This window comes from Lissotriton vulgaris, chromosome 9, assembly GCF_964263255.1.
Source record: "Lissotriton vulgaris chromosome 9, aLisVul1.2, whole genome shotgun sequence".
In the NCBI taxonomy this organism is placed as follows: Eukaryota; Metazoa; Chordata; class Amphibia; order Caudata; family Salamandridae; genus Lissotriton; species Lissotriton vulgaris.
Window position 1 is genome coordinate 144836945 of NC_141697.1, and position 25720 is coordinate 144862664.

A 25720-nucleotide genomic window follows, 5' to 3' on the forward strand; every position below is an offset into this window, starting at 1 on the left:
TGTTCTTTAGAACACTCTGGGGCATTCTGTCATTGGGCTATAGTTGGGCTACACCTGGCTGATATTTGGGCTACATTTGGTTTTTTTTTGTCTCTGGTGGCCATCCTTGGGCTACATTGGGATACATTTGGGCTCTAACATATATATAGCCCAATGTAGCCCAATATATATTTTTTCAAAGTTAATTTTCGTAAAAACCACTGGAGCACATATCTTGACACATAGCAAAGGCACATCGGACTACCAGTCCCTACAATTTTGCCAAGTTTGGTGGAAATCCATTCAGCCGTTCGGGCTAAAAGTGAGGTCGACCGCCCTATGGAAATTAACATGGGGAAAACACGTTTTGGGACCCCCCTTTTATCTCGGCCCCCGCTTGACGAATCCCCCGAAACTTTGAGGAAATTTTCAGGCAGATTCGTCAACCGGCGCCAAAGTTATTCACAATAGAATTTTGAGATTTTGCATTGAAAAAAATCCTAACTATAACTACCTACTGGCGACCGCCAGTAGGTAATATATATATATATATATATATACATACATACATATATACATACATATATATATATATATATATATATATATATATATATATACACATACATACATACATACATACAAGTGAGAGATCACTTTCTGGCCTTGGAGGCAGAATTTCTTTCTCCACACGCCACACTGCTTTCCAGCGCACGCTGCACATCGCAGACAGTGACTGATTGCCTCAGATTGTTTCCTGGTCAGCCTCGCACCATAAGCGGCCGGTTTCTAAGAATCTTGGAACCACGCGATGCGCGCGCTGTATCGCCGCTCTCTGTGCAGAAGGGAGACAGGAGGTGGCACGCCCAGACAGGAGATGTGCACGAGTACAAAGTGCACATCTCCTGTCCGCGCGTGCCACCTCCTGTCTCCCTTCCAGCACCAAAGCGGCAACAATAGTCTCGCTAGCGAATGCGCTGCGTTCGTAGCGAGACCTAAAAAACTTCAGTTTGTTAACATTCATTTGAACACAGAGTGTAATTCAGGTTCTTTATGCCTCTAGATGCATAATTTCCCTTTTGCCTCACAGAGTCCCTGGCAGGCAGACTCCTCTTCCTCCCACTCATCCCTCAACCAGACTGATACGAAACCTTTCACACTTGCAAAATACTCCCACTGAGTAAACTTAATTTTGTTTATCTGTACCCAAATATGTGCTAAAGAAATGCACATCAACGGAGGACTTAAGTTTAATATTCAACCCTCTGAGAGGCACCCACTAACTCTAGTTTCCAGGATGTTGGTCTGGAGACAGATCAAGAGATTTTCTGCACACCCCTAGTACTTGATGCTACAGCCTTTTAACATCTATGGTAAAGCTACACTGATAGAGGTTTAAAAGACATAGGGGCCCGTCAGGACCACCAGGGAGAGGAGCTTTTCAGCTCGTTCACAAACCCAACCCTTAGACACTTCGGCTTTTAGCTTATTCGCCCGCATTGGATTTTCAAAGGAAACCCACACGAAATGAAATACCAACACTTCACACCACCTCAGCTAACCCAAAAGGCGCTTCCAGGCTTCCTGTTGAGTGGGTACTAGCACCTTCCAAAGATGCAGCAGGATACTATCCTAAAAGGGATCACCCAATTTTGAAGCAACTCCTTTTCACATCATCTATACTTTCTACACTCTAATGCTGGAGGAGGCACAAAACACACCTCACACAGTAAACAGAACAACACCTTCTTGCGAGGGCGGTGGCTGTGCACAATTGTGAAGACAGCCATGTGAAGTAAATTGTATAATATGCCTCTATCAAAGGACACGGTTATAATTCAGTCCATAACAGTCTTTCGACCTTTATCTAACACAGCCTACTAAAGCAGAGCAAAGTAGATATAAAAGATGAAGAAACACCATTTGACGCAATATGCACAAGATACATCTCTCTAAAGTGAACCTCATCCAGGACTAATACTCCCTGCAGTGAAATCCCCTGCCAGTTGAAGAGAACTAAGAGAGGAGGCTCCAAGACAAACACCTAGGCATGTCAAGCCTATAGACTGATACCAAGCCATAAGCACAATCTTCATCTCAAGACGGCTGCACACATATCTTAACTACTTGATCACATGACACAAGCAAAAGACTTATTCCGTATTTAACAGAAGACATTCATAGCTTTCAGCCATCAACCCAGATGGACAAAGCAACTCTCAAGACAGTAATCAAGCCTAAGGAACAAAAGTATGGTAACACTTGGTTGGATGCAGATCTTCATGACAATATATGGACTGTATGAGCAGAGAGAAGGGGACTGGCGAATTGATCTGTAAAAGTATTTCCTGACCTTGAAGGCCTTGTTAGAGTGGTTGGAAGTACATTCATCAACATTCAGAAGTGCATACAGAACTGGAGACTGGGCAGCGGTTCTGGCATGGAGTTACACAAGGAAATAGAAGCAAAGAGATCTGAACAGATCCCCTAGTCTTCCAAGTTGTATCTATGGAGGAAGAACCTAGAGTAACGGAAGCTGGGATTAATTCAGAAACTCTTGGTCCAGCTGCACCTGTTCAAAGGGGTCAGATACCATACCGAAGAGCCCACTATTTCCTGAGGAGGAGTACAAAGAATGTTGAGCCATGAGGAGGCAAACTACTACCTGAGTGTGTCTAGGCGCTAGCCAAAGGAAAGAACAAGCGACCTAGTAAATGTCATAGCGGAGATCAGGATTTTATTGGTTGAAGAGTCATGTTTTCCTAAATGTCAACATATCAGTGGCGCTTTGGAGGTTGAGGGGTTAAAAAGTTCCATAGTCTGCCTATGCAGGCTACAAAACGTCTACCACCCCACGAAGATATCTTAAACCTGGGAATCACAGGATTATGTGAGGAAGCAGATCGCAGGGGTCTGCCTGGGGTATAGGGAAGAAACTTTAAAGATATGTATAGTCTATATCATGTAAGGACTTCAATGCAATGCATAATGCTTTCAATATGTTTCCTGACTGGAAGCCAGTGCAGCGGTTTTAGAGATTGCAATGGTTATTGATAAAATAGGTAAGATCCGTTGGGTCCAGGTTGGGTATTTTGAACAGTGAAGGAATCGAGGCTTTCATCCAATCAGTTGGAAAGTGGCCACTGCTGCACATCTTTTGAAGATGTCAGTTAGCAATGTGTCTATTATTTCTGGAACTTAGAGCATTATCTTAGGGGGGGCAAGGAACACTAGGGGCGCATGATTTACTAGTTTATAACAATCCCACTGTCTGGTCTATAGTGAGGTGTGGAAAAAGGTAGGGCTATGACCTTTTTCAAGATTTGCCCGGCGCTAACCGCCTTTGTACCATTCATATTATCAAGCAATGAGGCAGGCGCCGGAGACCAGAAGGCAGGAAACAGAAGTTTTATTCCGACGGAGCAGAACACATCAGATCAGACAAGGTATCGTCTCGAGGTGCTCTAACAGCCTCTCGGAGGCCTGGCCTCTTATACACTGGTTTATGGCATGTGACCTTTCTTTATTACAATCAGAACATTGTGAAGTAAGAAAAAGACATCCCCATAATCCTCGTGCCAATCCCACCCCCATATACCTTCACAATAGAGGTCCTCAACCTGCTGATAAGAGGAGGGGGTCATCACGCAGCTGAGTGTTTCGCCAAGTCTTAGGATGTGTGCGCCTGATCATATCCCAGGGGGTGGGGAGGCCCTGATCAACAGTGTGTCCTTTGAAGAGGGGCAACTCCATACAATGAGGGGCAGTAAATGGTATCTCCCGGCTTAGGCGATGGCCTCGGACCTGTGTGGACAGTCGGACACGGGGTAAGGGGTCATCAATGGAGTGGTATTCATACCGCGTGGACAATTGAGCGCGGAGGGAAGGTTTATCAACAGAGGGGCATTCATGGGAGGAGAGGAGGTGCTGGTCAGGCGCAGGCGTGACTCCCAAGGACAGGGTCATGCAGAAGGGTTATGCTCATGAGGGGGAGGGAGGGGGAGCCAGGGTGCGCGGAGGATGCTTGCTGGGTCAGAGGGGCGCGCTGGCGATCGATCGTGGACAGGGAGACCATGATACCTAAAATGGCTGCCATGCACGTCGTACGTGGGTGACAAGCTGGCGCAGATGATGTTTAGATCGCAAACTAAAATTCCACAGTCCTCCCTTTTAACATGTCTCGCCAACTTGTCAGTTTGGATTTATCCCCATAAGGCCACGTATTTCTACTTCGTAGAGGGGACTCATGTGCTCAGTTCGGAAGTCCAAAGTCTTTGGGCACATACAGTTAGAAATGAAGCTGCACAAGGAGGGTAGACATTGAATACCCAAGCAACACCCACATAATATCACAACAGGTATCAGTACGAAGGAAAACAACCTCCAACCCCAGTTCCTCAAAGTGTCCCAAAACCAGCTCCCAAGCGACCATCCTTCCTGCTCTTGGTGAACCTCTGAGGAAAGTCTGTGGAGGTGTTCAATGGCTTTGTAGACTGAAGGCGAGTTATCTGGCACGTAGGTGCAGCAGCTAGATCCGATGATGCGGCATGCTCCTCCTCGGTCGGCTAGGACCACGTCTAGGACAAGGCGGTTTTGAAGGGTTACAAGGCGGACCGCCTGAAGCTCCGCAGTGTTGTTGGCGAGGATGCCAGCCGTGATGTTGATCGTTGTTTCTACTGCCTGGGTCAGGTGTCGGATAGCGCGGCTGTTTGCCATTGGGCCCCACAGAGGAACAAGTCCCTTTGCTGCATCTAGGAACTGGGCTCCAGTGGAGTCGGCTTGTCCGATGTCATCTGCACGCCTCTGCCGGTGATGGTTGGCAGGGGCTACATATGTGGGTGGAAGAACGAAGGCAATGTAACAGATACCCTTCCAACCTTTCAGGAGCCAGGTGTAAGCTTTGGTGCCACACACAAAGTACATATTTGGAGAAGCAACAAAGGAAGGGGAATCAACTGAGTTCAATGTTCTGGTGATTCGGCAGGAACTGTGACCCACCAGCTGTGTTCCCTGGCCTTCGAGACACACAAGACCTGTGACATTGATGACTGAAAGAGCCACAGTCAGAGTGGCGGTAATTTGTTTCTGCAGATGAGAGAACATGGATCTAGCTGGATTGTGGAGTACCTGTACTTCGACTCGTTCTTTGGCTGGAATGTCCTTAAGGAAGGTGGCGCCTGTGAGCGCAGGACACAGGGGAGCAGAGGTCTTTCCGGTTTTGTTCAGCCAGAACCCAGAGTAGAAGTGCGACACTGTCTGGCTGGAAGTGGCGTTGTCCTTGTGGCTCTCTTGCATGAGGATCAACCAGGCGAGGCAGGAGCCGTGAACTGAGAAAGGAGAAGGGATGAAGGGGATGGAGTGTCCAGCGGCATGCGGGAGCAACCCGCAGATCCAGCAGTTCGTAGCATTTGCAGCAAGGTTGTGTTGGTGCAACAGTTGCACGAAGGAATTGTTCCAGAATTCCCTGCGCCTTTCTCGGAGCTGAGGCGACAGGGAGATTAGGTGATGCTCTTTCAGGGGTGTTGGTTGTGCAGTAGGTAGCAATGCCTCATGAGCCGGTGTGCTTTTCTCCAGAATCCAGAAGGAGGTCATGAGGAGGAGGCAGAAGAGGAAGACAAAGAGGGCGATTGTCTTTGATTTGTGCAAATTGTCAGTCTTTGGGTTTCTATAGTGGGTATTTCCTGTTGCTTCCATCATCTTCTTATCTGGCGCTTCCATCATCTTCTTATCTGGCGCTTCCATCACCTTCAAGGGGCTCGGTAGCGGGCAGAACCACAGACTTCGTTTAGCTTCTCTCCCGGCAACCCTTGGTTGTGCTTAGGTCACCGTTCTGAGATTCAACTTAGTCCGTGGCCTACTTAGCCGAAGCTCCCTCCTTTCGACGCAGGAAATACCCTTCTCTGGATGGCACAGTGGGATCAGAGAATTTTGCAAGTTCGAGTGCCTCAGTATCGGGGTAACAGTTCAATGTCGGTCGGTCTTTGTTCAGGAGCTCTTCTTGGGTGCTGACGTTTTCTGTCGTGGCCAGGTTTGCAGAGACCTTCCGGCAGTGATGCGCGTGCAGCCAGTGCCTCTTCCCCGCCACTCGAAGCGCCGTCCGTGTGGTAATCAGCACTTGCCAGGGGCCCGTCCACCGGGGTTCCAGACTCTTGGTCCGTTGGTAATTTCGTATTAGAACGAAATCTCCCGGTTGGATGTCGTGGCCGGGGCCCCTGGAAGCATCGGGGATGGCCTGCTGCACCTGTTGATGAATGACAGACAACGTTTTAGTTAACTTGCACAAATAATCAGATAGTAGGACGTCCGGGACGTCATGAATGGAGGTTGGCTTGGGAGCAGTCCAGAGGTTCATCGGTCGCCCGAATACAACCTCGTAGGGGGTCAAATGATGCTTGGTGGGAGTGGAGCGCATCGATAACAAGGCCAGTGGGAGGGCATCCGGCCATTTAAGTCCGGTGGTTGCCACTATTTTTGACAATTTCAACTTCAGTGTGGCATTATGGCGTTCCACCAGGCCGGCGGATTGGGGGTGGAAGACTGCGTGAAATCTCTGTTTCACCCCCAATCCTTTTAGGATTAGTTGGATAACCTCAGCTATGAAGTGGGGGCCATTGTCGCTCCACAAAATTCGACAAAGGCCATAGCGAGGGAAGAATTCTTTCAGTAGTACTTTGGCAGTTGTCATGGCAGTGTTGTCACGGGTTGGATAGGCCTCTACCCATTTGCTGAAGGCACATACGATGACTAGTACATACTTCAAGCTTCGGCATCTCTCTAGTTGGATGTAGTCCATCTGAAGGACCTCAAAGGGGTGATTGGGGGTCCCAAACCCTCCCCGGGGTACCACAGTTCCTTTCCCGGGGTTGTGTTGCAGACAGATAAGGCACTGCTGGACTAGGCGTCTGGCTGAGTCGGGGATTTTGTCGTTGTGCCAGACTTTGGAAATGAGATCGATCATGGGTGCAGATCCTATGTGTGCGGGGGAATGTGCCATCGTCAGTATGGGGATCAGATATGAGTCAGGCAGCAACCATCTATTGGCATCCTTCGTTCGCCAGCAGCCCTCCTCATCCTTCAAACCCACCCCTGCCCATTTAATCAGTTCGTGAGGGGTGCTGGCCGACTGGATGTCTCTGATCATTTCCCTAGTGTCAGTCCATTTCTCTGCTTGTGACCTGGTCACATACATGCGTGTCACCGTCCTATTCTCAGCTGTGGTTCGTGCAGTGATGTCGGCCAGTGCATTCCCTTGTCCGACTAAGTCTGTCACCCTTTTGTGTGCCTGACATTTGATCACCGCTAATCGTTTTGGGAGGAGAACTGCTTCAATCAGGGCGGAGACTAGATCTCCGTGGAGGATAGGGGTGCCGTGGGACGTCAGGAATCCCCTCTCCCTCCACAGGAGTCCAAAATGGTGAACCACCCCGAAGGCATACTGGCTGTCTGTATATACGTTCGCGGTGGTCCCTGCGGCTATGATGCATGCTCGTGTGAGGGCTATCAGCTCTGCTGCCTGGGCAGATCGTTGTGTGATGCAGGCTGTTTCAACTACTGTTCGGGCTGTCGTTACTGCATAGGCAGCTGAAGTGGTGCCATCTGGGAGCTTGATGCATGAGCAGTCTACCCATAGCTCTCCATCGGGGTCAGTGAAAGCAGTGTCTCGGAGGTCAACTCTACTCCTAGTTTGTTCGTCCGTGAGGGTCACACAGTCGTGTATGGGAGGAACGTCGGGGTCATTTTCAGGCAGGGGCAGTAATGTGGCAGGGTTCAAAGTCGTGCATCTGTTTAGCGTGATGTGGGGTGCAAGTAGCGTCAATTCGTACCCTGTCAGTCGTGCGCTAGTCAAATGTTGAGTCTTGGTTTGGTTCAGAAGGGTGTCGACTGCATGGGGTACTAACACGGTGAGGGAGTTTGAAAGTACTATTCCTTCGCTCTGGCGGATAGAGACAGCAGCGGCAGCTACTGCTCGAAGGCAGGCAGGCAAAGCTCTGGCTACAGGATCAAGAGTGGCGGAGAAGTAGGCACAAGGGCGCTGCTTAGGACCAATTGATTGAGTTAGGACAGACAATGCACACCCCTCCCTTTCGTGGGTGAAGAGGGAGAAGGGTTTGGAGTAATCCGGGGTTCCTAGGACGGGTGCTGAACAGAGTGCATTTCGTAATTCACAAAAGGATGCTTGACACTCAGGGGTCCAAGGGAGCGGGAAGGAGGCATCTTTGGTTAATAGGGCAAGTAGGGGTTTTACAATGAGGCTGAAGTTAGGTAACCACTGTCTGCATAAAGAGGTTAGGCCAACCAAAGAGCGGACTTGCTTTTGTGTTTTTGGGATGGGGGTGTCTAGGATGGTTTGGATTCGGTCGGGTGTAAGTTTCCTCCCTTCTTTGGACAGGAGATGGCCTAGGTAAGTCACTTGTGGCTGGCAGAACTGTAACTTCTTTTTGGAAACTTTATGGCCATTTTCTGCAAGAAAGTGTAGGAGTTGGACAGTGGCTGTTATTGCAAGTGGGGTGGTGTCGGCCGCCAAAAGGATATCATCGACATATTGGATCAACCCCACTCCATCTGGTAGCTGGAAGGCATCCAGCTGTCTTTTGAGGGCCTGGCTGTAAATGCTGGGACTTTCAGTGTACCCCTGGGGAGCTCTACAAAATCTGTACGAGCGGGATTTTAAAGTGAAGCCGAAGAGATAACGGCTGTCTGGATGGATGGGGATAGAGAAAAACGCATTCTTAAGGTCGATAACAGTGAAGGTGGCGGCAGTGGACGGGATGAGGGTCAGAATGGTGGTGATATCGGAGACTACAGGGTATTGGGGTACAACCACTTTGTTAATTTCTCGCAGGTCGATGATGAAGCGGTATGCTTTCTCATCTCCTTCGCCTTGCTTTTTAACAATAGGTAGGATTGGGCTGTTGCAGACGTTGCTAACCACCTCTTCAACCACTCCCGCATCCACCAGAGATTGAATGATCGCTACCAGTGGCTTCTCGCCTTCGGGAGATATCCGATATTGTGGGAGTTTCGGGAGCATAGCGTCCTGTCTTACGGTTATATGAATGGGGTCAATCATCATTCGTCCCACGTCAGAGTCATTTTTGGCCCATAGGTACGGAGGCAGAGTATCAAGCAAGGACAGGTCAGCATCGGTTATGGGGCACATGTGTCGTGCAGGGCAAGATTTAGGCATGTCTGGGTTGTCGTACAGGATGACTCGGATCCCATCTGGGGAACACCTAATGGTAGCTCGAAAATGTTTCAGTAAGTCAATGCCCATGATGGCGTCAGGGGAGTTGGAGGAGAGCAGAAATGTCGCGTCAGTGGTGTTGTTTTCTAGGTCAAAGGTGATAGGTACGGACAGGGGGTTTGTGGAGGGCGTTCCATCGAAACCTATCGATGTAATGTGTGAGCCAGACAAGGGTGCCCTTGGAATCAGTCGTTTCGATAACACACTACGTGTCGCCCCAGTGTCTACCAAAAATGGAGACTCTGTACCCAGGACCTTAGCGGTGACATAAGGACCTTGCTGGTCAACACAGAGCTCGACTGGATCCCTCCCTTGCCCCTGGCAGTCCTATGCAAAATCAGGGGCATTCTCACCATCGGACAGTTGATATTGGTTCTGTCGGGGGCGGTCAAATGTGTTCAATCTCCCTGATCTGTCATTGTTGGTGTCGTTTGTGTGCCCTCGTCCTTGTACTCTATTTCTCGGACCACCTGCTACATCCCTGGGGTCCCTATTTTTATTCATCTCTAGCAGAACCGGACACTGGGATTTCCAATGGCCGAATCCTTTGCAGAAGGCGCATTGGTCATTGCTAATGTCTCTACGTCTAGTGTGGGGTGTTGGGGTGTGCTCTTTAGGAGGTAGATTTCTGGGGGTGGTCGATTGGTAGTTCCCCCTTTGGTGTTCCCGTCCTACCGCTATACCTTGTATCTGGGCTATCATCACCCTTTCTTTTAAATCTTTCTTCTTTTTCTCGGACGCCCTATCATTCTCATTCTTTTGGTGCTCGTAATACTGAGCCATCTGAAGGATAGCTGCGGGTTTGGAGGCCCCCCAACTACTCTCACTCGTCTGCAGTTTTTGGGAGACCTCTTGTGATAGGCCCTTTACATAATTCTGTACGAACAGGTGCTGTCCGGTTGCGGTGGTCATGTCTTGGCCACTGTAGTCTGAGAACACTGTCTCGAATCGGGAGAAGTATTCTGACACATCTTCCTGGGGTTTCTGTCGACAGGCCGTGACTATCGACTAATCTACCTTTTTCTCTGGGATCAGTGTCTTTAACTTCTGAACTAATTTGTCTGGGAGTTCTAGTATGTCCTTTACTGGTTTCCTTCCAGGCTCTCGCTGTCTATCTAGTTTACCGAGTTGGCCCCAGGTATGTCCAAACAGATCCGTGTGGTCAGCCTTCCGGATTTGCTTCCACACGTCAGCTGGCAGGCATAACCCGAAGAACAAGTCAATGTCCGCTAAAGTCATTATCGTCGAACCCAAGGCTGTGCCTAATTCGGTATAGAATGCTGTCGGGTTCTTTCTTAAATCGGGCAGAGTTTGTTTAAAGGTTAGGATATCTTGTCGGTCCCATGGTTGGTAAACCCAATTGTACACAACCCTCCGTTTTGCATCTGCATGATTAATATCATCGCTTGTTCCCTGGCCACGTGGCGGGATCCAGTAAGGGGCCGCCTCTCTGATGGGCATCATAGTATTGGCTACTTCTACTGAGGTCGTTTCAGGGACTGTAACCTTGGCTTCTGGTTTTTGTTCCGTGAGGTGGCGGAAGACCTCAAGCATCTGCATGAAGAGCTCCGTCGCCTCACGTTCAGTCCCATTTCCAACATCAATCTTCCTATACAGCGTTGTTAGTTTAGCGGGGCCCTTACTTTGATACCTATCCTCATATGCGTTCAGGGTGTGGTAGCTGAATCGCAAAATGAAATGCCGTCTGTGGCTGTCGGCATGCGAATTATATATGTTCATTGTGTATTCTTCGCTCTCCCTTCGTTCTACTAATGTCTTTGCTATTTTGTCGATTCCATCCCGCTCATCTTTGCTCAACCTATTTGGTCTGGCTGGTGGTTGTTTGCTAGCCTCGGGGTCATCTGACGATGTTGTTAATGTGGCTGATGCGGAGGCCGTGAGGGCTGGTGCACTAGCGCTAAGGTCACTTTCGCTCGCACTCGGGGCTTGCAAACTTTGTTGGCAGGGGGCATATGGAGGGGGCATGTAGATGATCGGGGGACCTAGCAGTAACTCATCATTCGCCCGTTGTTTGGAGGGCAATTCAGGGTAGAGCGCAGAGGGGGTCCTAACAGGACATTGACCTGTCGACCCTGATTCTTGGTTTTGTGCAGCTTCTTTTCTTTCTTTTATTTCTTCTTCTAGTTGCTTAGCGGCTAGGTGGGCTGCCTTTCGTAATTCTTTCCCTATTTTTGCTTCTTCTCTTTTCTTTCGTTGTTCCGTTTCTTTGCGCCACATGCCTATACTATCGAGCATAGTGGGCGTGGTCTTATTTTTCTGGAGCGCTATTTCCAACGTTTTTATTTTATTTTCATCAAAGGAACCTATCAGTGGCCACTGACTTCGAGGGTTCTTCTTTGTATATTTATGCCATAGCTTAGTATAAGCTATAGCGACTAGTCCATGCTTAGTTAACATGTCCTTATTAGGGGTGCCTTCCAGTGGAGCTGGATGGTTCATCTCTAATAAGCGGTCCGGGCTGTACAGGCTACCAATCAGTGGGGAGAAGATAGGCATGACGGGTTACAACGGGGACAAAGGTCTGCACTACCTATCTTTTCACGGCGGACAAAGACTAGACAGAATATTTCTATTCTACGTTGTTTGTAGGCCGTGAATACCTCAAAAGAACCAATACCGAACACTTAATGTACGGTCAATCAAACAATCAATGGGGAGAATAAGTGGGTACGACGTGTTAAAGTTTTGCGTTACCCACTCTTTCTCTACCTGCAAAGAGAGACCTTGTTCTTCCCTGTTTGCAGACAAAGAATCTCCAGACAACAATCCACGAACGACAGTTCGGGAAAACAGTGGGGGAGGAAGATAGGCACGACGGATTACAATGGGGACAAAAGTCTGCGTTACCTATCCTTCACTGCTTGCAAAGAGAGAGCCTGTTGTTTTCTCCGTTTGCAGACGGTGAATCTCCAGAGGTATCAACAAAGCGTAATACTAGTATTATCCAAACCAAACAATCATTTCTCAGTTTGTCGTGTTTACACGACCTTACCCGGACCGCATGGACGGTTTCCTGTCTTCTGAATCCAGCGCCCGATCGTCCTCTCTTCTTCGTGATGTTCGTGGCACTCCTGATGGTTCCCAGTCAGGACCGTAGATCACTCGAGAGAGGTCTGTTCGGAACTAGTGAAGGTCGGATGATCGGCTGTCAGACGAGGGTCTATCGGACACGAGCTCTACCGATCGTTGCAGTCGTTCACTCTGTCGTCGGGACCTCTCCCACTGGATCCACGTGTCGCGGATGGGCCCCACGCTTTGGGACGCCAATTGTGGAAAAAGGTAGGGCTATGACCTTTTTCAAGATTTGCCCGGCGCTAACCGCCTTTGTACCATTCAAATTATCAAGCAATGAGGCAGGCGCCGGAGACCAGAAGGCAGGAAACAGAAGTTTTATTCCGACGGAGCAGAACACATCAGATCAGACAACAAGGTATCGTCTCGAGGTGCTCTAACAGCCTCTCGGAGGCCTGGCCTCTTATACACTGGTTTATGGCATGTGACCTTTCTTTATTACAATCAGAACATTGTGAAGTAAGAAAAAGACATCCCCATAATCCTCGTGCCAATCCCACCCCCATATACCTTCACAATAGAGGTCCTCAACCTGCTGATAAGAGGAGGGGGTCATCACGCAGCTGAGTGTTTCGCCAAGTCTTAGGATGTGTGCGCCTGATCATATCCCAGGGGGTGGGGAGGCCCTGATCAACAGTGTGTCCTTTGAAGAGGGGCGACTCCATACAATGAGGGGCAGTAAATGGTATCTCCCGGCTTAGGCGATGGCCTCGGACCTGTGTGGACAGTCGGACACGGGGTAAGGGGTCATCAATGGAGTGGTATTCATACCGCGTGGACAATTGAGCGCGGAGGGAAGGTTTATCAACAGAGGGGCATTCATGGGAGGAGAGGAGGTGCTGGTCAGGCGCAGGCGTGACTCCCAAGGACAGGGTCATGCAGAAGGGTTATGCTCATGAGGGGGAGGGAGGGGGAGCCAGGGTGCGCGGAGGATGCTTGCTGGGTCAGAGGGGCGCGCTGGCGATCGATCGTGGACAGGCAGACCATGATACCTAAAATGGCTGCCATGCACGTCGTACGTGGGTGACAAGCTGGCGCAGATGATGTTTAGATCGCAAACTAAAATTCCACAGAGGGAGAGAAGGACGTAAGGGTGGAGAGCTTTTACTGGTTGTTGTATCAGGACCAGTCCTTGTGAGCGCAGAATCTTCTGCTGGGTAGGATGGATTAGCGCTGGGCAGAAACTGGTAGTATACTCACCTTATTCTGGATGAAAGTGGCTAGATCATTAAACTGTTGGCTAACCATGGTGTTTTTTTCTTTGACAGTTTATCAATTTCTTTATTGTTATGAAGAGTTCCTTAGAGGAATTTGTGGCTGACCCGATGTTCTGGGTAAAATAATCCGTTTTTTTCCTTATGTAACATGTCCTTATAGGTGAGAAGAGATTGTTTGTAAATTTATTTTTGTATGGGGTCATAGTTATTCCTCCATTTTCTTTCAAGCCTGAGCATTTTTGCTTTTGTATCCTAAGTTTGTTAGTAAACCAAGGTTCAGAGGGTGTACTTTTCTGATTATGGTATTTTTTTGTTTTGCATGGAATAACTGGTTAAGGGCTCTGTCTAGCCATTGATGGTAGCTGCTGGTGTTTAGATCTTGATCGACTGAGGCCAAGGGTTTTGTTTGGGCTAGCATTAGATTAAAAGTATTAGTATTGAGTTAATGCCACAGACGTAGGCTCTTCTTTGATTTGGGAGCAGTGTTAATTAGATATTTCACTTCCAGACGGAGCTGAAACATTACTGCATGGTGGTCTGGCAAGGTAAGAGGGAGCGAGGCTGCTACTTCTAAATGTTTTTTTTTTAAGAACATTCCATGCAGTAGGTGACCTGCCGTCTGAGTAGGTATTTTATCTAATTGTATCATATTTGCAATAGCCGCAAGATAAATAAGACGGGCAGCATCAAAAGAATTATCTAGATGGAAATTAAAATCTGCAAGTATAGGGAGATCAACTTCAATTTCGAGCAGTTGTCCAACTTTTTCAAGGTAGGGTGCTCTCGGGCCAGGATGTGGGAAATATATCTGTATGCTGTAAAATGAGTATCGCTTGTTAATTTCAACTTTGAAGAGAAGTCCCTCGCAGCCATATAATGCTGCAAGAGCTTGGATTTGGATTTTAAAAGACTCACAATAAATTATCTCCAAGCCTCCTCCTCTGCTGCCAGCAGGATCAAGTCTAGAGATCCTAAAACCCGTTGGAAGCGCTGGGATTAAGTATGGATCAGAAGCTTCTTCAGCCCAAGTCACAGTATCAAAAGGTAAATCGAGGGCTTTAGAATCTATCAAATTAGCGCAAGATCGGGGTTTTTTAACCAAAGATCTGGCATTTATGAGGGCACAGTTAAAACTATCTCCCGGATTGTGTTTGATGCTAGTCTGGCATGTAAGGAGAGCGAGAGCCTGCAGGTGGGACAGGACGCACAATCGTCCTTATGGGAGGGTTCCAGTGCTGGTCCAGAGCTCAGTTTACCTTGAGGCATAAGTATAAGCAAGTCGTCCCACATGTAACAGATGCGGGTGGTTCCAATGATAGTCCGATGGGAGATCAAACCAGCAGGAAGGCTGGCACCGAGAGCAGATTCCAAGCGTGGACGGTTGCTGAGGGACTTGCCTTAGGCGCGTCTTCGGCTAACCAGCAGTGCGGACGCGCTTTCTCACCAGTTTTGAAGCCCGGCATCCGGGGAGTGGCAGGGGGCGAGATTTAGGAGCACTGGTTTCGGCGCAGTAACATTTTGAAAAGTAGGGACAAATAAACATCAAACTCGCCCCCAGCAGCCCCTTTCAGGCTACCCTGTGAGGCGCAACTACTGGTAGAAGAAAAGTAATTAAAATAACAGAGCAACACAGTAATACACACAAAACCATGAAAAGATGGCAGTGACAGCTAGTGCGGCTACCAGTAGTATAGCAGCTGTATAAGAACTCTGGAGCCAGGCATCTCCCAAAACTGCGCCTAGGGCTACAAGGAACTCAATATGGGCAGAACTTCAGTCAGTTGATTGCATTCAAGGCTGCACGGATGCCGTTTCACACCCGTTTTAAAACCCTGCATCTGGTGGGTGGGGGGGTGGGGGGGGGGGGGGGTTGCAGGGGTCATGGCTTAGGAGATTGTCCCAAACCTCTGCCTCACCAGGAACTGAACTGGCAGGGAGACCAGAAGGGTCAAACACTCTTGGGTGCAGAGTACCTTTGGAATCAGGATTACTCGCCAACAAGAGTACAACAGCATCTTAAAAATTTAGATCAGCTAGGGCCCGATCTTCGTGGACTGTCTGCAAGAAGGTTTCTGAAGGGCATGTTATTCCAATGAGGTTTCTCTATTAAGGAGCTGACCTCTGTTCATTTATTTATGCGTATTTATATAGCTCGAAGTTCACCTGAAGGTTCGGAGCGCTCTATAATAAAACCAGTTACATTACATAAGGACTTTGGAGTACATGAATTACATAACGGATACAAACAGATAAAATCAAAATTCACATAAGAATGGTAGTAAGTACATAAGTCTACTGCAGATACTAGTGGTTAGAGTTACATATATACAAGCTGCAAATCACCCAAGGTTACATTTTAGGAAACGTTGAAGCTATTAGGGTTGGACAAATATATATTACATATTTTCACAGCATGATTTTCTCTGTGTGGGTGTGTAATTTGAGATGCATTCTTACTCCAATTGCAGGGTGGTTACCCACCGGCATAAAAGTTACTGTGCAGCCAGGTTGAATGTGCATGTTGCACACTAGACATTAGGTGGAAGTACTGATTTCTAGCAGAACGGGTATGGGTCACTTGTGGAATGTTACAGGACTGTTTTTAATTAGTATTTCTTTAGTTCTTTAGCTGGCTTGACGCGTTTAGGTCACTTTGCAGCTCTTAATGGTTGCTTGTTATTGCCATCCTCATGAGGGCAGAGTTATGCTTGCTAGAGATGGGTCAGTCACTGTAGTGTAGTTCCTACATTCCCAATAGGCTCTGCGCATTGGAATAACAAACGGCAGTTTAGTCGTAGGACTGAGGTAGACTAGGTCTCTACTGAATATGTTAGACTTAATTAGGTATGCCAGCTAGCTCAGAGGTCACTAGAAACTTTCTCGAATGAACAGGAAGGAGTTAACTTTCCTGATTAGACAAGAAGGGATTAGTTTCTGACAACCGCATAAACATGACAACTTTGCTCACTCCAGAATAAGGAGTATATCTCCAGAGTCGTGTGACAACAATAGATAGCTATTTCACTCAGTCAATCGTGCATGCTTAGTTTCACCAGAGTGCAGAGAAATAGAGAGACGGGCGTTTTCAATAAAAGTTGTTATTTATTGAGCAGTCCTCTTTCTCATGCAAGAGAAATGAATTGCCACAATTGCAATACTTATCATAAAGTGAAGTGCGTACAGTAAAAGGAGTATTATGAAATAATACTGTAAAAGCATTTATATGGTTTCTGAGACATATGATACTTAAAACGGATAAAATATATACAGTTACATACAATGATAAAAGTGGACTAAACGTACTCAACTGGTGCTTCTAAAATACGCCTACCCCGGTGCACCTAACCTAAGCCTAGTACGTGGGAAGGAGTAAGTGAGCTGCAGTTTAAGTTAAGTTAGTTTTGCCAAGAATCTGAATCAAGAATTGTCTAAGGGTCTAATCAGCTCCGTACCTTGGATATAGAATGAAGGAGGTCTTGTATCTCGTTCTCAGGACTCTATCTCCCAGCAACCCGCGAGGGTGACTGGAAACACTGGAGCTGGATTTCTCGGCAGAAGAAAAGACAGCGTCTCTCTCAGTGTGTCAATTGGGAGGGTTCCTTCGGCAGTCGCATCAGCTGGGCTTTGGGTAAGTAGATAGCCGCTCTGCTCCAAACCACTGTGTGTTGCTTAAGGCAAATGCTGGTATATTTATACCTGGAAGGAGCAGAGTTTGACGTAAGGTTGGACATAAGAAGTCCCTAAGAACTGTCCCTAAGAACTGTCCCTAAGAACTGTCCCTAAGAACTGTCCCTAAGAACTGTCCCTAAGAACTGTCCCTTAGAACTGTCCCTTAGAACTGTCCCTTAGAACTGTCCCTTAGAACTGTCCCTTAGAACTGTCCCTTAGAACTGTCCCTTAGAACTGTCCCTTAGAACTGTCCCTTAGAACTGTCCCTTAGAACTGGCAGTTCTTTCAGGACTCGCAGGAGTTCTAGGACAAATCAAAACAAAAGCAGGGGAAATTCCCGGGCTGCTGGAGGGTTGGTTTGTTTAAAGAACGCGTTGTACTTTCTAGGAGTCTTAGGGAAGTAGCCTTGCCGTATTTGGACTGCATTGGCTATTACTAAATATGGATATGATTCTTATGCCTTTATAAGAATATGATTTGTTAGAACCACATGAGGGCATAAATCGGGAATATTTAATAAGGGTCCTAGATACGTTCACAACATTTCAGGGCCAGGGCCACCACCCCCTCCCCATTTTATATAATTAGTTCTATTCAGCCAGTGGCATACATGTCTCAGGCAGCTTGTGAATTTCATTTTTCCATGCTCCTCGATGTGGAGTTGTGCAGCTTGTGAATTTTATTTTTCCATGCTGTCAGATGTGGAGTTGTGCATTCCATGCAGACATGTTTAAGTGCAATTGATGCTGGGTAATTGTGATGACCAGTGGTATCACCGAAAAACATTTAGGCGCGCTATTGGTCATGAGAGACATTCCCCATATAGCATTTCTGATCTGCGGGCTTTGATCTGAAAGCAACGAGTGACTGCACTTTAGGGCATGGCCAGGGAGTGCAGTCCTTTTTATCAAACGTTTCAAAAGATCCAATGTGTCGTAAGCCGCAGAGGGGTCTGGTTGACCAGCGTCTAATGAGGAGAGAGCAGGTCTTCACGATTCACTGGGTGTAGTTTTGATCCTTGAACGGGCTGAAGCCTGACTGATAATTGTGTGCAGATATTTTTCACTTCTGATCGATCTCTTCTGTGTGGTCTTGCTCCAGAAGAGCCAGTAGCTCAAAAATAAATCCAAGGAATCAGTAGTAGGCGTCATCACCTGTAACATCATTATGGAAAAGAGCAAACATAAGATTCCCTTGGGTCTTGGCTCTTCCCCATTCTAAACCTTGTGGGCACCAGGTCACAAAGTAGGGGTACTGAAAACTGCACTCCAGATCTTTGCATGCTTGTACGGTGTGTCCAAGCAGGCATTCTTTATGGTTTGCTGCCTTCCTTCTGCTCTTCCTTGACCACATGATGTGGACTATTATGTGCTTTACTCTGTGGTTTATCAATTTCTTAATGCAGCCACGTGATTTCCATCACAAATGAAGTGAAATGGTTTCTGTAAATATGAAATGGGAAGTACCCTGCCTCACCACTGCAAATGCCAAAAGTAAAAATTTCAAAAAATATCTTCCAGGTCAAAAACTCAAGTTATACGATTGCCATCCTAGATAGAACCCTGTTTTGGTCCCATTGTAGATATCTTAAGAGAAAGAGTACACAACTGACAGTGTCAAAGTTCTCTAAAATAGATGTATGCACTCCGCTAGGTACCAAATAACATTTTCAAAGTATCAACCTTCATATGTGTATCTCACATGGTTCAAAAGGCATGTAACCATCAAGGAAGCTAGCCATCTATTATTCTTCCCAGCACCTCCATGACAGAAGTTTCTTTCTAGTTAACTTACAAATGCAGGAATACCATGGTTTGATTTATTATTCAAAGCTTGTGCTAAAGATCAGTGTTTACGTTCTTAATATCTGTGTTAGGTTGTGTACTTTATGCTTTACCTTGAACTGGGGGCAGTAGCTGGAGATGGTGGGGGACTGTTCTCTTGACATTAGCAAAGTAATGTAAGCACAGTAGAGGAAAAAAATGGTGCAAAAACAAAACTCCAAAAATAATTGACAAAATATATGTAAAAAAAGAGGTTGATCATACAACCAGCTTTCACGCTTGACAATGTAAAGGAACAGTGTAGAATGTACCCAAATATGCACAGTATCTCTTCTGAGAATGAGAAAGGAGATTAGGTTCTAAAGGAAACCAAATGATCCGTGCCATTGTGAAGAAAGTTAAATCTGAGTAGCAGACTAGGATGACCCAGGCTGGAGATATTCAAATAAGCCTGCCGTTCTTGCATAGAATGAGTCTATTATTAAACCCTGGTATTCAAAAGTTAATAATCACAGAGCATGTCGGGACCCTATACTATTTGTTTGCAAAAATAAATATCGCCTTAAAAATGATTTGTACTTCGCCTTTTTTTACCAGCAGATGGTACTGCTGCCTCATCTACTTTTTATTTCTTTTTTTTTTTTAAACAGGTGAGCTTCAACCAACCAACCTTTCCAGCTCCCCAAACGTACTGCCTTCCCGCTTTCTTGCCTACCCCAGTTGCCTTATGGTTAGCTTTTTACTAAAGGTGGCAATTCAAAAATAACACTGAAACGGTACCATTTACAGCTTAACATTCAAGGAAAGTCGTTTAATTATGCTTCATAGCTTTTTGGCACAAACTCCAATAAAAAATTATGACACTGGAAACATTTTCCACCGATTTCTAAACTGCATTTTGTTAAAATAGATGACTAGGACAGCCCCGGTCAAATGAAACACAGAAATAGATTCACCACATGAGAGCCTGTCAAATGACATTTGTATCAAAGTGGCCTTATCACGTTAGTTAATCTTAGGGTGAAAAACTCATTTTGACAAATAACAGTTGAAATGTCGAGAAAAAAAAAAAGATTTTGTACATTTAACATTGGCCTTCTGGCATGGTCATATGCTTATCTTGCATGTTTCACTGTATTTCGCTTTACTGTAGCTTTTATATACTGCTCCCTAAGGGTAAATTAACAATTGGAAGTACTAGAATGACTCTGGAAAAGACATACCTGCTGATCTCCAGAATACTCTCATCTGTGTGCTCAGGGAAGATGGGACATGGCTCGATCTCAGGGGTGTCCAGGTCATGGCCGATTTTCCCTTCTTCACAGGACATCAGTCGGATAACGCGGGGCCGCGAGTACAGTTGATGCTCTCTCGGAAGCAGAGATCCGCCAGGCTGAGGATGAGAGGACAAGAGTACTTTCTACACCGCATCAGTGCAGGAGTTCTCATCACCGAGGAGCTACTATCACTTGAGCATTAACTAACAGGCTATCTTTGATCAAGAGACTGCCACATTATCCTTCAACACTTGGGTCCCCTTGGCAATCAACACCACTTTTCAAAGAGTTAACCGGTCAGGGGGTTACTACATTTTTTTTCTACCAGAGACATGTTAAGACGTTGTGTGGCAGGAGACACTGATGAGCAGTGATCAGCATCAGGAAGTCAGTATAAAGCCATCCCTGGGCATGGTTCATAAATGACAAATATTGCATGGGAGTGGGTTACAGGGTCCTCTCTGAGCTCAAATGGACCCGCACACTAGTACTCCTCACCTCGGTGAACAACCTAGGATACCCTGCAGGAACAAGCTGGTACAATGTGGACTTGCAAAACTATATATAAAAAAAAAGGTACTCACACTATTAGCTTTTACAAGGATGCATTGAATATATTTTCTGGAGATCACTCACAAAGACCAAGTCACATTCCTTAATAGAATAAAAGGTTGAAGCAGGGCTTTAAGTCGGTTTGAAGATTTGCAGTACCAGGCCTGTTAAGTCTGCTAGAAGCAAGGACTATGCTACAGACAATATAAAGAGTCTGCCTTGTAAGCCGCCATCAGAGGAGTAGTCAAAATACCCTTTGAATTATCAAGCACTACTTCACTGAGTTGATCCTATTAAATACTAAGTGTGAAAACGTGGTCCTTTCTGAGAGATGTCCTTGAACATATGAATCTGGGTCCATGCTTTTGCAGATATGGACAGCTCCTCTAGTCTCAATCCTTGGCACGAACGCTTGTTAACTGTGTTCTATCGGTGGCACGAACGCTTGTTAACTGTGTTCTATCGGCCTCCTTCCCTATCCATCGAGGCACCAGACAGCATTGCTCTCTGTCTCTGTTCCTTTTTGCGGCAGACCCGAGAGCAGAGGACGGCCCGGGACCAGGGTTCGATTCCCGGTGCGGCAGGTTTCTGGACCAGGGTCAGCGGACTCGATAATTCTCTCGCCTCGGTGCCCACTCTGATCAGCGATCACACTCGGCAACTCTGGGCATTAGCTTGCCTCATCTTCACTAACGGCCCCACCAGACCGCCGGGGATGCCTGGTCTCACCCTGGAGATACCCATTAAGGGACCATCTCCCAGGGAAGCCAGGAAGGGTTTCGCAGCGGTCGAAGCGCCTTGGGACCCTACGGGTAAGTAGTGCGCTATATAAATGCCTATACATTTACATTTACATTGGTAGACTGGTGCACTGTGAAGGGTGAGTGTCTGAACTGTTTCAGCGCTCCGTCCATCTCCTTGGAACACTAGAGATGAGCAAAGAATCACACTATATGTAGACAATGCCCTCTTGTTTGTAGCCATCTCTGTCTTTCAGTACCCCAAAGTCTCTGCCTCCTGGATTTCTGAGAATGTGTCTCCGGTCTCTAAGTGAACAAAACAAAGTCCCTGCTGGTCCTATTCCAGGGAGATAATGTGGCCATGTGAACATCGACCCCCATACAGTGCCTAAGCTCTCTCAACTTTGTCATTCATATGGCCCAGGGACTGGATTGACATGGAGCCTCAACCATACCCCTTGCCTGACCTAAATATAAACAGAACTCCAATGATGGGCACCCCTGCCACTCAAAGTACCGGGTAGGATAGGTCTTTTTAAAATGACACTCCCAGGATTTTTGTGCATCCTCAAAAACGTTCTACTGATCCCCACATGGTTCCAGGAACTTACATCCACAATTGGCTCATTTTTCTGGGAAGGCCGGCACCCCACATTGAGATGGTCAAATGCCGCCTCTCTGTCAACGAGGATGGCATGGGAATGGCAGATCAGCAACTCTAGTTGGAAGCTGCACAATTCCTAGTTATTAATATCTGGATGCACAGGGGTTGGAGTGAACTGGCATACTGGGTAGACTTCTTGACAAGGTGATGCTTTATGCTTTATGCTGAACAAATTCCAGAGACCTTAGAGGTCACCAAAGTGATCTTTCTGCACTGGCGTAACACACTGCGCTTCATTGGGTGGGACAAGACATCTACACAACAAACTCTGCTCTAGCATGGCCGAAGCCTCTGTCACTGTACACGAAACCACTCGGTCTCCAGTCACGAAACTGCACAGACTGATTTACCTAAATGCAACAGTCTTGAAGCCAAGCTCCAGATGAGGGACATCAGGAAAGACGGCACCTCCTAAATATACTGCACACTCATGTTTAATGCCTCCAACTGCCTCACCACTCTCAGACAGAAGTGGGAGCGATGGGTGGGTCTCTTAGATGACACTGACTGGCAAAATGTCAATATGGCTCCCCAGGAACTAGCTATATATCTTCACGCCTCCGCTATCAAATTACCGATATTTGACATACCTTCCGCCTGTAAATTCCCGCTGCTTGCCAGCTTTTGCTGCACTTGCCTAGGCACCGATTTCTTCCATATTGTTAGGCAATGCCAGAGATAGCTGGCTACTGGAGCTGAACTGGAAATGTCCTAACAGGGGCCTTCACTAGCCGACTGATCTAACTCCTCAAATTGCATTGTTAGGCATTCTGGAGTGTCTTGGCAGCATCTGAAGTGAACGTGCCATGGTGGGCATGGCTACCCTTGTCGCAAAGAGAAACTGCAAGGAAGTGGAAGACTTCAGATCCCTCCCCCTGCACTTTTTGTATGGCGAAGGGGTCTGAATTGGTGGCCCCAACAGGAGGAACCCATTTAAGGGAGAGGAGTTGGCCTAACGGCTAGGGTGGCCGACCTCGAATCTGGGAAACTGTGTTTGAGTCTCGGTAATGACGCCGAACATCCTGGGATTCTGGGCAAATCACTTAATCTCCTTGTGCCAACCAAATATGAATGTGTGTCCTCATGCAACGTAACTGGTGCTCTGTAAAGCGCTCTGATACCCGATTCGGGTTAAGTTCGCACTATAGAAAATTCAGCAAAAAAATTATAATTATCACTACAGAGGATGTCCCCGGAAATCAGTCCGGATTAAGGGCAAATGGTTTAGGTCCAAGCAATCAGGGTATTTGAATATCCGATGTGGAAGAATATAATATATGTGTACTGTGACCTTCTGACTACCACTATAATGCATTGTCCCAATCTTTTTTCCTGTTCTTTCTTAATAAACCTAATAAAAATGTATACATTTTTAAAAAAAATTCTGAATGAAAACTTTTATTACCCTTGGAGTCACATCCTAGTAACATTATGCAAGTGATTCTTTGGGCAGAGGTCATCATTTGGCACACAAAGCACATAGGATACCCTTAATCTAAATTCAATGATGGTTTCCTCAGACACTCAAATGTTCAACTGGCATATAAAAGTGGTCACTAGTGCCCTTGTGCCATCATACCAGCCAGGTCCTACAGAGGTGACCGTTGGTGGTAGAGAAAGTTATTTTACATTGCCGCAGACTGCCTCCTTTGTAAATAGCTTTTCCTAATGTTTTAACTTCAGCAGCTCAAGGCAACACACAATCACCCCAACTGAGAACTGTACTGCTTGAAGGGGTTAACTCAGCAGGTCAGTGTTAATATCTGAAATGGTTCCACCAGTGTAAGCAGAGAAGTGCTAAAGCCACAACACAGCTGGAAGCCCAATAGTCTAGAAAATGTTAAGTGAACAATATAATAAGTGATTAAACAAAGAGGACTAGCTTAAGTTGACCAAAGTGTTACAGTACTCAAATTAGTTCTGTCACGGGCACCTTGTTGGTGTATTCATGAAGCCCTCACCCACCAACCTAGTTGGTGGGATGCTTCATCATCGGGCCCACCCAGTGACACCTAGTATGTCCCGGGTGTGCTACGACGCCTGATTACAGCGGAGCTGGTATATTGCCGAGAGTGCAGTGAGGTTGGGTGAGTTGCGATTTAAAACGGCTTGGTGGTGGTCCCAGTACCCGAGGGTAAATTAAATTTTAATAACTGGGCTGTCACCAGCGGTTAAAAGTAAGGCTACAGGACGCGTGAGGGTGGCGAGTTACTGCCCCCTGCGTCCTTCAGATGGTCGACATGTTTCAGCCAGTGCCTTAGAGTATTCTGGCTTTCCTCAGGACCGTTTTTTAAAAAGGTGTGGTGAAATAAAACAGACTTAGTGTTGTGGTACAGACTATGTGATACACTCACTAAGGCGTTTTTCTATATGTGAGAGGGGGATTCCCTTCTCATGCATACCTGTACAAACAAACATTAAGAACAAGGACAAAACATTTACAGAGAAAGTCAGTAGTCAATTTAGACATATGGTCAACAATGCTTAGGTGGCCGGATCTATAGTGCAAGGTGAGAGGACTATAGTCGGCTAGGTGTGATGGTACTGGTGGTGCCATCAGAGTGAAAATACGCGACTAATTAGGAGCGTGGTGTGGCTAAAACACGGAAATCACACTGAAAGGAGTTGACTTAGTGTGGCAGGGCGCAAGAAAATTGTTCTTACGCTTTGGGTTATTAGCCAAGGTTTCCTGGAGGGAAGCGGTAAGGGGATGACCCTATGGGAGAAAAAGAGATAGGCTGTAGGGGTTAGGGACCTGGGAGGAAAGAAGCGCTTACCCAGTTTGTTGTTTGGAGGCTTGTCGGGTTTGTCATACTCAGTCTTTCTGGTCAGTGCCTGCCTTGTACCCCTTGTCCATACGATGGGTATCGTTGCTGCTGGTAAGAGCCTCTGTACATGGTACTCTTCCCTCTGGCACCTCTGAAAGGAGCTTTTCGGTACTGTAGTGTACCCAGAGACCTCGCCGTCTCGGTATCCTTCTTGATATCCTGCAGAGTGTCATCGATATGTTTCCCAAACAACGCCTCTCAATCAAAAGGTAGATCCAGGATTTTATTCTGGATTTCAGGTCTGAACCAAGTCGCCCTGAGCCATCCCTGGCGATGAAGAACTGCAGCACCAGCTAGCGATCGAAAGGCAGTTGTGGCGATGTCCATGGCACAATCAATTATCGCCATTGACGTTGCCTCCCCTTCTTGTAAAATTTTCTTTGCATCGCCTTTTGACTCCTGAGGCAGTTGATCTAGATGGGGCGAAATGTCACACCATAGTTGGCGATCATACCTGCCCAATATTGCCAAGGCATTTGCTGCCCGCACCAAAAGACTAGCCATAGAAGAAGATCTCTTCCCAGCGTTGTCTAACCTCCTGCCTTCCTTATCTGGAGGAGGTGTTAAAGGAGCTGATGGGTTGCGGGACTTCCTCTGTGCAGCTTGTGAAATCACAAAGTCCGATTTTGGGTGCCCTGTCAAAGACGCCGGACCATCCTCAGGTGCCTTGTAT

The 25720-nt window shown here is 46.8% G+C and overlaps 1 protein-coding gene across 4 annotated transcripts in view; it reads right to left on the bottom strand.

Annotated features, from left to right (window-relative positions):
- The window catches only part of MAPKBP1 (mitogen-activated protein kinase binding protein 1), a 921590-nt gene that overhangs the window by 117368 nt on the left and 778502 nt on the right, over positions 1-25720 (bottom strand). For all 4 annotated transcript variants that reach the window (XM_086937231.1, XM_086937232.1, XM_086937229.1 and 1 more), the window contains one exon: positions 20210-20379. In XM_086937231.1, coding sequence (XP_086793357.1) covers positions 20210-20379 — 170 coding nt within the window. The remainder of the gene's footprint in view (positions 1-20209; positions 20380-25720) is intronic.